Source organism: Impatiens glandulifera, chromosome 1 (assembly GCF_907164915.1).
Source record: "Impatiens glandulifera chromosome 1, dImpGla2.1, whole genome shotgun sequence".
NCBI classification, from domain to species: domain Eukaryota; kingdom Viridiplantae; phylum Streptophyta; class Magnoliopsida; order Ericales; family Balsaminaceae; genus Impatiens; species Impatiens glandulifera.
The window spans coordinates 11,556,429-11,572,053 of NC_061862.1; the positions used below are offsets into that span (position 1 = coordinate 11,556,429).

Sequence of the window (15,625 nt, forward strand, 5' to 3'; positions counted from 1 at the left end):
TAAAAGGATTTAATTGTGTTTTTTTTGTTTAAAATATTTATTTGTTGTTATGAAGAAAATTGCTAACCTTAAGAAAATAAATAAAATAAAACTTATAATCAAGATATATTTTTAAATATTGTTTATTGTTAAAAAGGTATATAGAACTATTGAGATTTTTTGTATCAATGATAACTTTCATTATACAATATATAATACAATTTAATGAATGGTACAGTTTAATAATATATCAATGGAACTTGGCTTTCTCCTTCACACATTTACTTCAATTAGGAAAGGGGCATCTGCACCGGATGGGATTACTTTGACTTAATTGGGTTCTAGGTTATTTGTTTTTTCTGTTTTTTGTTGCTTCGTTAATTTTTCCCTTTCTTTTAATGTAATCCTTTCATTTCATCTTTCTTTCTTATAAAAATTTGACCTTTTCCTTAAAAACAGTAATAATATATCAATAGTACTTGTGTATATGTCTTTTTGAAAAAGGTCAACTTTTCATTGAAAGTAAAACACAAGATGCATTTAGTGAATTACAGATGGGAGGGAGAAGAGAAACAAAAACAAAAGAACAAGAGGAGAAGAAAAAGACTAAATGCCATTAAGGTCAAAAAATTCTCAACCCGTACAAAATCCCCTTTTACGAATAGAAGCAAACGCGTGGAACATAAAGCCTTTGATTCTTTTAGCTCCAAAACTTTTCTCTTAGAATGTTCTTCTATTCATTTCTTTCCAAATTGTCCACCACATTATGATGGGTATAGGCTTCCAATCATTACTGATGTTATTGTTTGCTCCCCACCTTATCCATTTTTCCCAGAAGTCTGCGACGGTAAGCGACACCTCCCATTGAAAGTTGAGAATGTTTTACACAAGGACCCACATGTCTCTGGCAAGGTCGCAATGGAGAAGAATGTGATCGATAGTTTCCTCGTTCTTCCTACAGAGACAACACCTACTGGACAAATGCATCCCTTTCTTTATAAGTTTTGACGGTAGTTAAAACTCCCTCATGAATTGCTTCCCATGCAAAAAATGAAATCCTAGAAGGGATTTTGGATTTTCACACTTCCTTCCAAGGGAACCGAGTTGGCCACCCTTGGATGGTCGCATGGTAGATGGCACTAGTCTTAAAATTCGGGGAGCCAATCAGAATAAAACTATCATCGGACTCTGGTTGAGTTGTAACTTGCATATGGGTCTCCACTAAGCTGACAAGTCTGTCCTCTTCAGTGAGAGAAAGGCGGCGATGCTATGTGATTCTCCATTCAGTGAGGCCAGAAGTTAGTCTATAGAAGTCAGCCACTCTTGCTTTCTTTTTATTAGAGATCTCATATAAGTCCCGAAAGTACTTGTGTGTATGTGTATTGAAAGATGGGGCAGAAAGAGAAGAATATTGTGAGAAATGCTAGTATAATTGGTTCCTTAGTTAAGATATTTTTATATACTAGATTAGGTTTATTTTCTCCAAAAATGGGTTATATTAAAAAAAATAACAATTCAATGTGGTTTGATGGTTGGGTTGTTCATGTTCAATGAACAACGTTCAGTTCACGTGTCCAAGACCTGGTTACATTTTGTTTACATAATTAGAATTCATTGTCACGACAACTTTATTTCAAACAAACTTCAACATTTAATAATAAATCAATAAAATATTAAAAAACTCATGAACAAAATTCATGTGATTTCAAATTGGATGGAATTTTCTTTTCTTTTTTCTGAAATAAGTTGAAGCCATTTTTCAAGGATTGCATCTATCTGGAGGTCATTAATCTTTCTTGCATTTTATTTATAAAAAAATAAGACGTTCCAGGGTGAAATTCATTTATTTTGAAGTTCAAGTTCAATTCCCAAAAATATTCAGGGCCATATTTGTCTATGTTCTCTCCCTAGTCACTCTCAAGGCCATTGTATGTCTTTCTAGAATTTACCTCAGTCTGCACGGTTATTTTATTTATCCTGCATTTTTTATTTCAACCTTTTTGTGAACTCTACATCTATTTATTTTGAGCAGGTATGCTTCCAAAGAAAATGATACCTGGGTTCGAGCCCTGGCAAAAGATCTGACAGTTGAGGCTGGTTCTGGTCTTGTCATTCTTAATCCTATGGATGTATCGGGTGGATATACTTCTGTTAAGGATAAAACAAATTTATCATTGATATCAACAGATGTTTACATCCATCTTCCACTGAGCGTCATTTCTCTTTTACTTCACTTACAAGCTCAGGCGACCACAGCATTGCAGTTTGGAAATTCTGATCCCCTGGCTCCTTGTACCAACTTTGACCGCATTTGGTCATCTTCAAAAGGTCTTTCTTGCAGGAACTAATCATGCTTTAATTTTTCTTGACTTAGATGAGCATTATACCATGACACCATTATACTGTTTTCTGCAGAAAATGAGCTCTGCTACAACCTTACATTTTGGAGACCACGAGCTCCATCAAATTATGTTATTTTGGGAGATTGTGTGACATCAAGGTAGTTCACGCCACCACTTCCTTAGTTGAGATGTATTTGTTTGGGAATTTTGGATTTAACCCAAAACCACTTCTATGAAATAAATATACGTTTACTTGGGTTTCATTTATTATCAAATATATGGTTTGAAATCTAATTATAAGAAAAGCACCTTAAATCCTATTTTTAATCTAAACCAAACAACCTCAAAACTGATGAGAATTATAGATCTAGGTTCTGCGTAACTCTTGTTTATCTGGGAAAAATAAAAGAAATTCAACAACCACACAAACTAGAAAAAAATAATAACTAAGGATGCTACCTGTTGCTATTGTTTTGATTATAAATTAATTAATAAAAACATTGGTTTAATTACTTAATCAGTTTGAAGTTATACAAGTACCAAAGTAGAATCTTACCCTGATTTCACTTTGTAATTCGTCAATTTTCAGGTGAGTCTTATTTGTGACGTCTTCTTTTATGTTTTATATTATCGATATCTTGTTTGGGATAACTGTATGGCCTACATTTTGTTGCTAAAATTTGTTGTTATAATGGAATTGTTTAGTTTATTACTGGAAAGTAACTATATTTACTGTATATGATCTTTTTGAGGACTTTTTCTTTGAAACTGATATGCTGTCTAATTCTGTCATTTTTGTTGTATTTGCATACTCTCAGGCCAAGCCCTCCTTCACAGGCAGTAATGGCAGTTAGCAACAGATATGGTCGTGTTAGGAAGCCTGTAGGCTTCAGGCTTATGGGCTTGTTTTCTGGTTCTGGGGGAGCTGAGAAAGGAGAAACGCAATCTGATGGTGATTGCTGTCTTTGGATGCCAGTAGCACCATCAGGATACTTGACATTGGGATGTGTAGCCCATACAGGAAGGAATCCACCACCTAATCACATTGTCCATTGCATTCGTGCTGATCTTGTGACATCCACATCATATTCAGAATGTATCTCCTCTATTGCTTCTAAACCCAGTTTTGAATCAGAGTTTAGCATATGGCGTTTGGATAACGCTCTTGGTTCCTTTTATTCTCATCCTTCTAAGGGAAGCCCCCCTAGAGATCAGAGTCATGATCTGAATCATCTCCTTCTCTGCAACTCCAGTTGGCATAGTCCATCCAAAGAAACTACTTCTAGTGTAGCATCAAGTTCTAACTCTTCAAGTCATCAGCCAGTGAACCAGAAAACAACTTCTTCTGGATGGGATATACTCCGATCCATTTCCAGTGCTAATTATTATATGTCAACACCAAACTTTGAGAGAATTTGGTGGGATAGGGGTAGCGATATGCGCCGTCCCTTTTCCATTTGGCGACCAATATCTCGATCTGGATATGGTATACTAGGGGACTGCATCACTGAAGGGTGAGGAACAATCTGTATAGTCATTCTTATTTATATAAGTTCTTTTTTGAAAAAGGTCAACTTTTCTTATTTATACAAGTTCTAAATAAGACAGACTAACAATGTATCTTATATGTCATGCGATAACCTTTTATACTTACTATTGCAGCTTGGAACCTCCTTCTCTGGGTATAATATTTAGAGCAGATAATCCTGAAATCTCAGCAAAACCTATGCAGTTTACTAAAGTTGCTCAGATTGTGCGGAAAGGTGTGGATGAAGCTTTTTTCTGGTACCCAGTATCTCCTTCTGGTTATGCTTCTCTGGGGTGCATAGTCACTCGATTAGACGAACCACCAAAAGTCGATTCATTTTGCTGTCCAAGAATGGATCTCATTCATCAAGCTAATATTCTTGAGGTACCAATTTCAAGGTCCTCAACTTCGAAAGGATCTCAGTGCTGGAGCATTTGGAAAGTTGAAAATCAGGTTTAAATAAAGTTCATTGATGTGATATTTGCAACTTTCATTCTAGACTCGTCATTCATTTTTAAGATGCGGAGGAATTAATGTAACTCATTTATCTGAAGTTGACTCATATTTACAAGGGATTCCTAATGTTACTGTATCATTGTAGGCATGCACCTTTCTTGCACGGTCTGATCTGAAGAAGCCATCATGTCGTCTGGCGTTTACACTTGGTGATGCAGTGAAGCCTAAAGCACGAGAGAACATTACTGCTGAGATGAAAATAAGATGCATTTCAGTTACTGTTTTAGACAGCTTAGGTGGAATGGTAATATCATATATTTATCTCAAAAAGACCAATAGATCTTTTGATTGTTCTAGACATTCAGTCTCTTCTCCTACAAGGTTTATACATTATCATGCTGTGATTTTGGTTTCATGTTCTTTCAGATGACACCACTTTTTGATGGTACAATAACTAATATGAAGCTCGCAACTCATGGACAACTAGATGCAATGAATGTTGTCCTAATTTCTTCTATGGCTGCTTCAACATTCAACAAACAGTTAGAGGCGTGGGAACCTCTTATAGAACCATTTGATGGAATATTCAAGTACTGATCCTGTTTCCTTTTCTTTCTTTTTTATGATAAAAACAGAATTATTTGTCTGCTTACGTGTTAAAAAACATTGTTTAATCACAATGACAAGAATCATTTACAAAACAAACATACAAAATTCCTACAAGGTCCCAACAGTCAAAACAGTTCATCCAAAACGAAAGACGAACAAGCCTGGAAACAATACAAATAAACACAAACTAAGAGAACAAATCAAAACAAGCCAAGTACTGATCCTGCTTTTAATTTCACAATATACATATATATCTACAGTTCATGTCATTGTTTTTGTTTCGGATATTTCCTTATAATATAAATCATAATTTGTGTATGGAGTTCTTTATACTTTTTCCTTTGTTGGAAGGTTTGAGACTTATGACACTAATCCAAATCCACCGTCAAGAGTTGGGAAGAGACTACGTATTGCTGCTACTAGTATTTTCAACATAAATCTTAGTGCAGCAAGTCTCAATGTGTTTATAGAGACTATTCTTTCTTGGAGAAGACACAGGGAACTTGAGAAAAAAGCAAGGAAACTGACTGAGGTCTTACAGAATATTCACAAGTTAAAAGTTAGTGTATTTTATTTATTGATGCCATTAGGTTCATTAATTGCCTTTATTTTAGGAATCTGGAAGCCTCTGTGGACAGGGAGATGATTCAACTATTGCTGCACTAGATGAAGATGATTTTCAAACTATTACTATAGAAAACAAACTTGGATGTGATATTTACCTGAAGAAAGTTGAGGAAAGTTTAGATACCACTGAACTTTTGCATCACAATGATTTCGCTTCTGTGTGGATTCCACCACCAAGATATTCGGACAGGTTAAATGTTGGAGATGAATATAAGGAAGCACGCCGATATGTTTCTGTACAGATACTCGAATCAAAGGTTAAATGTCTATACTATTCTAATCATTGTACATTTGGCCTTTTTTGTTTTGGTTCCAGGCGCTAACAAAATGTTTTATCTTAATTTATGCAGGGTTTATCAGTCATTGATGATGGAAACAGCCACAATTTTTTTTGCGCTTTGCGCCTGATTGTTGATGCTCAAGAAGCAAATCAACAAAAGGTTTTTCCTCAGAGTGCAAGGACAAAATGTGTAAAACCATTGATTTCAAAAGCCAGCCATCTTGAAGAAGGCACTGCAAAGTGGAATGAACTCTTTATATTTGAAGTTCCTCGACAGGTATCTTTCTGCTTTGACTACCTTATCTTTTTCTTAATAATACTTTCTGTTTTTTTTTTACAGATGCTCTTTTCCCTTAGCTTTATTTTAATTCTAAAAGAATCAAATTTTCACTAAAAAGGAATGCAAGTTGTGTTCAATCATTACAAAGGAGGGTGTGGGGAAAGCAAAAATAAAAACCAAATGACTGAAAGCTTGATGCCAATAGGATTGAAAGTTCAAATCCCGTACAGATTTCATCATAGATCTTTTGAGTCAATCGTATCCGTAGCTTTTCCCATCAAAGACTCTTCTCTTTACAGGTTGTCCCTCCGCCACATGATAAGAGGGATATAAAAAAAGGCATTATAAAATGGATATATCGATAAAAAAATATGAGTAGATAAAACATGAGAAATATGGCTTAAAAGTAGGTAAACCAATAGAATAATTGAACTAATAAACTAAGGAAAACAAATAGAAAAGTATATTTTTATTTATCAAACAGATATAGTAAATGGATTTTACGCCAAGATGTGTATCTACTGCTTGAGCATCACTCACTCGCTTACCTTAGAATTTCAGTGATTGGGAGATTTCTATAAATTCATAGACTTGAAGGAATAAAAGACAGCATCCAAAAGTTCTCTTGGTTAGAAAGCTAATAAAAGTGCCTCATCATCAAGAGAGTGATGAACAGACTCATCCTATTAATTTGTTGAAAATTTATGCCTAGACGAGGAAGACGCTCTCTCATATTTCATTCTCTCCAAGGCTAATAATGTTTTTAATCTTGTCGGCTCTCCTGAATTCAAGACTAGCGCTATTTACCAAGCATCCTTCTAAGGGGTGCCAACTAGGTTCCCTTGGAAGGAATTGTGGAAAGCTAAAATTCCATCTAGTATCTCCTTCTACGGCTAGGAGGCAAATCATGGGGGCGTTTTGACCACCGAGAAGCTCAAAAAGAAGGGATGTCATTTGGCTAGTTGGTGTTGTCCCTGCACGAAGAGAAAGGAAAACATTGACCACATCCTCTTACACTGTGATCTTTCTAGGGACATAAGGGCTCTCCTACAAAACATTCTCAATTTTCACTAGGTTATGCCGCTTAAAGTGTGATTTCTGGGAACAATGGATTGACTAGGGATCCAGACCCAGCATCATCACTAACGATTGGAAAACCATTCCTCTCATCATGTGGTGGATTTTTTGCAGTTCTAAATGGCGGTCGAGGCGGCCGCCTAGGCGGCGGTAGGCCTACACCGCCCCGCCTATACATGAGGCGGTCCATTAATTATTTATTATTTTTATAGTCTAGGCCAAATTGGAATTGAAGATAACTTAGTTTTCTCAACTTCTTGCTTCAAATATCTTCTAATAGAGACACTTTTGAAGCATGAGAAAACTAAGTTATCTCTAAAATACATGAAAAAGAGTGGTTGGAAATTTATTTATACTTATATAGTGAAAACATTTCAATCGCTTAGGCACCCGAGGCAGTAGGCAGTCACTTACCGCCACCGCCTACCGCCATTTAGAACATTGTTTATTTGAAAAGAAAGGAATAGAGGAATATAAGGGAAATTTTACGGTTTCGATAGATTCAAAGTTTTCATTTACATGCGTTTGCATTGATCAGGAAAAGAGGGGTTTGTAAGGGGTGATCATTTTTTTAATCTTATTGGCTATTTTCCTATAACATGCACATGTTGTTTTTCCTATTTTCTCCACCCACTTTCCCTTCTGTATTTTTTGGATCTTATTGGAATTTAGTCTCATTCTTCTCCTTCTGTTCTTTTGTTTTTGTTTTTGTTTTTGTTTTTGTTTCTCTTCTCCCTCCCATCTTTAATTCACTAAATGCATCTTGCATTTTTACTTTCAATGAAAAGTTGACCTTTTTCAAAAAAATAAAAGAGCGCAAGATGATAAGAAGTTACAAAGGGGAAGGGAAATAAGAAAACAACGTAACAATTTTAAATGTCAATAAGTTCGAAAAATTCTCATCCCGTACAAATTCCTTTTTTTCGGATAGAAGCGAATGTGTGTAACATGAATCCTTTGAGATGATCGTATTCATAACTTTTCCCTTCGAAAATTCTTATATTCCTTTCTTTCCAGATCATCCACCACATGACGAGGGAAATTGGTTTCCAGTCGTCCACGATGTTGTTGCTAGAGCTCCATTCAATCCATTTGACCCAGAAGTCGGCGACATTTGTTGGTGTATCTCAATGAAAATGAAGGAGATTCCTTTCCGAAGAACGTTTCTTGGGTTCTTTTTTAATATAAAAATGACTTTAAAAAAAAAAAACTAACCACTATTTAGTTACTTGACTATTTTCACAGTTTTATACCAGTTCTTAGTATATAGACATGATTATCAATTTGTAAATACAATCAATAGGATCCGATTGAATACATGGAAATTTCTCAACTCTTTTTTCTCTCTTGGTCTCATCTCTTTCTCTTGGAACTCTAACCTTGTTGGGTTGCTATCAGCTTTTGGTTGGCAAGAAGATAAAAACAGAAAAGGCTGATTACCTTTAAACTAAACCTGGTACAAAGACAAATGCTTAACTAATATCATAATCCAAAGTTTTCTGCAGAACTCGCTTTTATATTCTGTCTACCCCACAAGCACACTTAAATTAAGCTCCACAAGATGAGTGGCTCTGATTGTCACTTAAACGTTCATTTTCTACAATATCTTTCAACTTATTTTATCTTTACTCATCTTGGAGATTTTTTTCTGGCAAATTGCTTCAGGGTCCTGCTAAGTTACAAGTGGAAGTGACAAATCTTGCCGCAAATGCTGGAAAAGGTATATTTAAGGTTTATTATGCTATGAATACTCCATGCTCATTTTGCAAACTTCTGTTGAATGCAATAAGATTTTCAAGTTGTTTTCTAATAGATTGGCATTATAGTGGGGACAAACACTTACGAGGGACAATGGTTTTGTCCGTCTTTGTACAGCACATGTTGGATAAAGTGACGTGAAGCTTGAATTTTTATTACTTTTGTGTTTAGATAAGTACGATATTTCTCCTCTCAATGTGGCCAAGGTGGTTCGTATTAGTTGGAACCACTGTGCTTTCAAATACAGATGGTTAGCAAAAAAAAGTAATTTATGTTTTTATTTGGTATTTGGGAAAGCAACCCAATCTAGGGATCTGCCTTGGACTTGTTTGGTAACATGTTTATCAAGATTAGGTTAAAAAAATGTGGCCACAAGGGGGTTAAGCACATAGCCCGCAAACACACATAACCATTTAACCAGGCGCAGAACATGCCGCCTGACGGGCTCGAACCATGGACCTCTCAAGGAGGCTGGAGGTATCCACATCTTGTTGCCTCTAGGCTAAAAGAAGGGATAAGATTAGGTTAAATAAGAACGACCTTGATAAAGTTTGTCTTAGATAGCTTTCATTGAGAAGTTTGATCAACACTTATTATATTTTACAGTGATAACTCTAGGCATTTTGAAATTATGCCCTGCATTAAATACAGGTGAAGTTGTAGGTGCAACCTCTATTTCCGTTGGTCATGGTGCAAGCACTTTGAAGAAGGTTGCTTCAGTGAGAATGATATCTCAAGTACCTGATGGCCAACACATCACATCTCATCCACTTAAGAGGAAGGTTTGCACTCTTTATTATATGATCAGATGCTATTAAAAAAACATAGTTTCTCTCTAGTGAATATCTATAATTGTCTATTCTCTTCTTGGTTTACTTCAGGTTCAAGACTCCGACAATATGGAATCCTCTGGTTGTCTTCTTGTTTCTATATCTTATTTTGAGAGGAAACAGATTGCAAACCTTCAAAGTGATGATAAGACAAGAAAAGATGTTGATAGAGATGTGGGTTTTTGTGTGAGACTTGATCCAGATGGAGAATGGGAGACTTTTCCATCTTTCTACCCTCTGTCAGTTATTACTAGAAAACTGACATATGACTTCATAGCAATGGAAGTGGTGATGAGAGATGGAAAGAAGCATGTAATTTTCAGAAGCCTTGCCACAGTTGTAAATGATTCAGACATAAAACTAGATATTTTGGTCTGTCCTGTTACTATGATTCAAAGTGATGATGTATTCCCAGCCACAGAGAAAATTCTTGTACAGGAAGGCCTAGACACAAACACTGTCAGTTCCATTAATCCCAATTCATCTGCTGCATTACCCTGGAGATTTTTGGCCAAGGATTTAGATTATTGTGTACAAGTCCGTCCAAGTGTTGACCATAAGCAGCCCCCTAATTCATGGGGCTGTGCCGCTGCTGTAGGTTCGGGTTACGCTTATGGAAGAGATCAACCTACAATTGATCAAGGTCAACTTTCAAGGCAGAATACCCTAAAACAAGGAAACAAGTTGCCTGCCTCTCCATTGAAATTAAGTCAACTTGAGAAGAAGGATGTGCTTCTGTACTGTTCCAGTACTGGAAATAAGCAGCTCTGGCTTAGCATATGTACAGATGCATCAATACTTTACGCGGAGCTGAATACACCAATCTATGATTGGAAAATAACTGTCGACTCTCCACTCAAGCTGGAGAACCGACTTCCTTGTGCAGCAAGGTTCACTATTTGGGAGAAAATGAAAGAAGGCAATACTGTTGAGCGACAACATGGACTTATCCTGCCTCGAAAAAGTGCACATATATATTCTGCTGACATCCGTAAACCTATTTATCTTTCATTTTTCGTTCAGGGTGGTTGGGCTTTGGAAAAGGTAAATCTTTGTTCACATGCCTAATACCATCTGATGCACTGCATTGTTTACAAGAATGATTCCATTGACATGCATTTTCCCTATTTTCTTTCATATTAAAAAATATATATTTGCTTCTATTATCAGGATCCTGTGCCTGTGTTAGATCTTCTGTCAAACAATCATGCTTCATCCTTTTGGATGGTTCAGCAGCAACGAAGAAGGTAGTTTAATATATATATATATATATCTACTATTATTAGATTATCTCAGGTATGTCTCACCCTGTTATCGGTGGTGAACATTGTAGTCTGTTTGTTGATCTTACTGGTGCACTAATAGTTCCCAATATACTTCCTTCTAATTACTACATCACTTTTCAAATTGTCAGGGTCCATTCTGCATTTTTTTTGTGTATGTTGGATGGTTGAATTTTCTAGGAGATATTAGTGGATCTTGAAATGTTTTTTGCAGGTTCTTTCTGTTTAGAGCACTGCTTAAATGTAGTCATTCTCCACCAGCTAATGTTTTTGTTTCATTGGAGTCTGCTCAAAATACTATTGAAGTCTGATCTGATTTTTATGTGGGTTTAGCTAGTCTGTTCTGGCATATGGATATATACTTATATCAAGTAACTGTCTTTGGACTTTGCTTCCTTAGTACAGACCCTTGTGAAGCAACAGAAAAGACCTGAACACACACAACATGTACATGCATACCATTCTTTCAGATTTATTTTTATGGACTCCACAATGAGTAAAAAAAATGGCTTGTACTAGAAAGATGAAATCTTTACATCTCCATCAGAAGGCATACATTCTGTATTGATTTTTAACATGTTATTGATTAAGATACTTAATCATTAATTTTCCTCTTTCAGATTATTGGTAATAAGTTTAGCTACTTCCGAGTTTCATCTTTTAATGTTTTCTTTATCCATCTTATAGAAGCATGCACATTATCTTTTTTTTAAAAAGGTCAACTTTTTATTAAAAAGAGCGTAAGATGCTTTCAAACGTTACAAGAAACATGCACATTATAATGGATAAAGGACCAAAAAAAAAAAGATTTAACTCATCTAATGTCAAAAGGCTGGAAGTAAAAGATGTTGAATTAATATAATTTGCTTCAAGTACTAAATCTTATTGGAGTGAACTGTTTTGACCGTTCATGGAGCTGTGAAGTTATGATTTTATTGGATAATTTGCCAGTGTCTCAATGGATAAAAATATTTAAGGATTTATCCCCGTCTATTTTTATTGCGGTGTTATTATGCAGTCAATTTGATATTTGATAGATGTCTTTGCAACTTCATAATGCAGGAGACTGCGTGTAAGCATTGAACGGGACATGGGAGGATCCACTTGTGCTCCCAAAACTATTAGATTCTTTGTTCCATATTGGATTAGTAATGATTCCTCTCTGTCGTTAGCATATAGGATTGTTGAAATTGACCGTTTAGAGAGTGCCGATGGGGACTCCTTGCTGATCTCTAGAGTTAAATCTGCAAAGTCCTTAAGAAGTCCATCAGACAAAAAGCTTCTAGGCCTGAGTAAAGATGATGCTCAAGTATTAGATGCAATAGAGGACACTACTCCAACACCTAGTATGCTTTCACCGCAGGATTATGTTGGACGTGGAGGCGTCATGTTGTTTTCACCTCGGAATGATACTTACCTGTCGCCACGCCTCGGGATTGCAATTGCTCTCCGAAATTCTGAAAGCTATAGTCATGGGATATCTCTTCTTGAACTTGAGAAAAAGGTAATTGCACTCTATAAGTTTTCTATTGGTCTTCTATGATTGAGAACTTCTTAATTATGACTGATGGATATCTGACATGTTTCAGCAACGAGTTGATACCAAGGCTTTTGGTTCAGATGGTTCCTACTATAAGCTTTCAGCAACACTGCAAATGACTTCGGATAGAACAAAGGTTTGCTATGTTTTATTATCATTATGGCTATCTTTCTATATCATATGGAAATTTATCCAGTAGCTTTCCATGTGTAATATGTATTTCAGTCAGATTAATTTATATCATAACTTATTCTTTGTTTACTCATTGATTAAGAAGGAGATCTGAAAGGAATTATAATTGAGCCAAGTATAAAAAACTTTAGAACAATTTTATGAATAAAACTGCAGCAGTTCATTGATTAAGAAGGAGATCTGAAAGGAATTATAATTTCAGTCTGATAATATTTACTATCATAATACACGTATCAACAGAACTAACATTTTAATGAGTTTTTTTTAATCTTAAAGACTTTCTGCTTTAGTTTTCTATGATATTTGGGTGACTAGATTGGCAATGTGCAGGTTATTCATTTTCAACCACACACCTTATTCGTCAACAGGACCGGATCTCGTCTATCTCTTCGTCAGTGTGATACCATATCAATTGATTGGATTGATCCAATGGATCCACCAAAGCCCTTGCAGTGGCAATCTTTCTCCAAAGTTGAAACTCTGAAGGTAGGACACAAAAGGATTCTTTTGTTACTGTAGAATTTTGAAGATAAAGAGGATTTCCTATATTTTGGGCTGATTAAACTATTATAAAAGAAGCTGCAAGTTATAGGAAAATACTAGAACAATAAAAATAAAAGACAAATCAACTTCCTAGATAAATATTAATAAGTCTTTCTTGACAAGGAAAATCACTTGGAATAAATTGTTCATGGAAAGGCAAAGGGAATTTAGGAATAGGCTAGTTTTTTGTTTTGTTTTGAAAAGGTCAACACTTATTAAAAAAACCCAAGAAGCGTTTTGAACATTACATAGAATTGGCTAGTTTGTATTTTCACACTCCCCCTAAAATTAGGCGAAATGTTTCAGCCTAAACAAGGAAATCCAGAAGATCTTGTTGATTCAACAAAAATTGGCAATTGAGTCGATGTCAAATATTGGAGACAAACGTCGAACAGTGGGTTGATGTCAAAAGCATGCACAATGAAGTCATGGAGGTCTGCAGTAATTCTGACAGAAACACAACACTGAATATATGCAGATGAGATGTCAAAACTTCGGTTGATAATACTTAGGCCACAAATGGCACGATTTCTTCATCTGGAGAAGCAGGAGAACTGAAATAAAGAAACTGGAATTTATTTTCCGTTTTCTGATTTCTTTTTTCTGCTCACAAATCTGGATCCTCACCGTGGGTGTCGATGTCAAAAGTCTCGTACTCGTGGAGGTCTGCAGTATTTGAAATCGACCCCACTTGCATCATTTGTCTCCAATGTTTGACATCGACCCACTTTTGGTGTTTGTCTCCAATGTTGAATCATGATTTTCGGAACCTCCTCATTTTGGCTAAAATTTACCACCTAGTTTGAGGGGAATGTGAAAATACAAACTAGGTCCGAAGCACACCTTTACATTTTTTTAGAAAGTGAATGGGAGATGCGTCTTCCCAACAAAAGTTCATTAAACTTTTTATTGAAATCGAGAACACAAGAAACGTTCCTAAACAGTTTGCAGAAAAAGGAGGGCGAAGAAAGAAAAACTAAAATTACAATAAAGTTAGATTCCGATAAGCTCGAGATAGTCTCATCCGGTGCACATTTATGTTTATCTAGGAAGATATTCCATCAATTAGGTCTTGTTCGAATTGGATTATCAAATTATAATCTCAAATAACCCATGATCTTATCATCAATCCACTCATCAATCACATCATTTAAATCATCAACCAAAATATTTTATATTTATACCCTTTAATTCATTTTACGTAAATAACTTTCTTTTTCATAATCCATTAGTTATTCAAATATCCAGATTTGAACAAGCCCTTATTTACGTTCTTCTAATATTGCCTATAAATTGACCTCCCTTTTTTTTTTAAAAAGGTTAACTTTTATTAAAAAAAAAGCAAGATGTGTTCAAACGTTACAAAAGGGAAGAAAAAAAAACAATAAATAAGAAAATAACATAAGAATTTTAAATGCCAGTAAATTGACCTCCCTTTGTAATAGTTGAAATATCCAAATATATGAAATTTTACTATGCGCATATAGCTACACCTAATGCTGGAAATTTATAATAGGCTTTACTTATTTCTATTTATCCATATCTTATTTCAGTTGCGAATGGATGGATATGACTGGAGCACGCCATTTAATATTGACCTAGAAGGTATGATGTGTGTTTCCCTGAAGAATGAGATCACCGGTGAGCTGATGCAGGTGAGGATAGAAGTAAGAGCTGGATCTAAGAGCTCACGCTATGAAGTGATTTTCCGTCCGAATTCAATGTCGAGTCCATACAGGTTTGATTATCTCCTACCAGCAAGTACTTTTAGTGATTAAAAACTGTTTTAAATTTAGGAACGCCTACCTCTAGATTTGAGAGATGGTATGTATGGACATAAAGCTTGATGTTTGAAATTCAAAGGCTTGTGTCTTTTCAGGAGTTCTTGTAGTACTGGATATTTTTATTGTTGACATACATGTTATGTTCCCACTTCTTAGTAGTAAGGTTAATAAGTTCTTCATTAGGAAGTAATGGAGCTTTAATACTGGAACTCCTTGAAGAGAGAACAGTGAGGCAAAGAGAAATTTCGGTTCATCTAACATAGATTGATGTATCGCTCTTCTAGTCTATAGATTACTTGAATTACAATAACTTGTGGAAGAGGAAGCCTATCTGGGTTGTGATACTGTTTACTTATTCAGAAAACGAATGGAATCTATCTGGGTTGTGATATGATTTTCCAGGGTTATGGTCTCTTGTGCATTCTTCTTATTTGGGAGATGCTGAGAGATTGTGTTCAGAACATCAAGGGTGATTGTTGTTGTATATTTGTACCTTCTTTTCTATATACAGATATTA

General features: G+C 35.5%; 1 protein-coding gene across 1 annotated transcript in view; it reads left to right on the plus strand.

Annotated features, from left to right (window-relative positions):
• LOC124940662 overlaps nucleotides 1-15,625 on the plus strand; it is a 47,759-nt gene that overhangs the window by 26,213 nt on the left and 5,921 nt on the right. Inside the window, exons 37-53 of the mRNA XM_047481197.1 lie at nucleotides 2,012-2,307; nucleotides 2,395-2,479; nucleotides 3,140-3,835; nucleotides 3,984-4,302; nucleotides 4,451-4,609; nucleotides 4,732-4,895; nucleotides 5,266-5,446; nucleotides 5,529-5,798; nucleotides 5,892-6,098; nucleotides 8,844-8,898; nucleotides 9,588-9,718; nucleotides 9,818-10,810; nucleotides 10,937-11,013; nucleotides 12,112-12,553; nucleotides 12,639-12,725; nucleotides 13,112-13,267; nucleotides 14,878-15,062. Coding sequence (XP_047337153.1) covers nucleotides 2,012-2,307; nucleotides 2,395-2,479; nucleotides 3,140-3,835; nucleotides 3,984-4,302; nucleotides 4,451-4,609; nucleotides 4,732-4,895; nucleotides 5,266-5,446; nucleotides 5,529-5,798; nucleotides 5,892-6,098; nucleotides 8,844-8,898; nucleotides 9,588-9,718; nucleotides 9,818-10,810; nucleotides 10,937-11,013; nucleotides 12,112-12,553; nucleotides 12,639-12,725; nucleotides 13,112-13,267; nucleotides 14,878-15,062 — 4,503 coding nt within the window. The remainder of the gene's footprint in view (nucleotides 1-2,011; nucleotides 2,308-2,394; nucleotides 2,480-3,139; nucleotides 3,836-3,983; nucleotides 4,303-4,450; nucleotides 4,610-4,731; nucleotides 4,896-5,265; nucleotides 5,447-5,528; nucleotides 5,799-5,891; nucleotides 6,099-8,843; nucleotides 8,899-9,587; nucleotides 9,719-9,817; nucleotides 10,811-10,936; nucleotides 11,014-12,111; nucleotides 12,554-12,638; nucleotides 12,726-13,111; nucleotides 13,268-14,877; nucleotides 15,063-15,625) is intronic.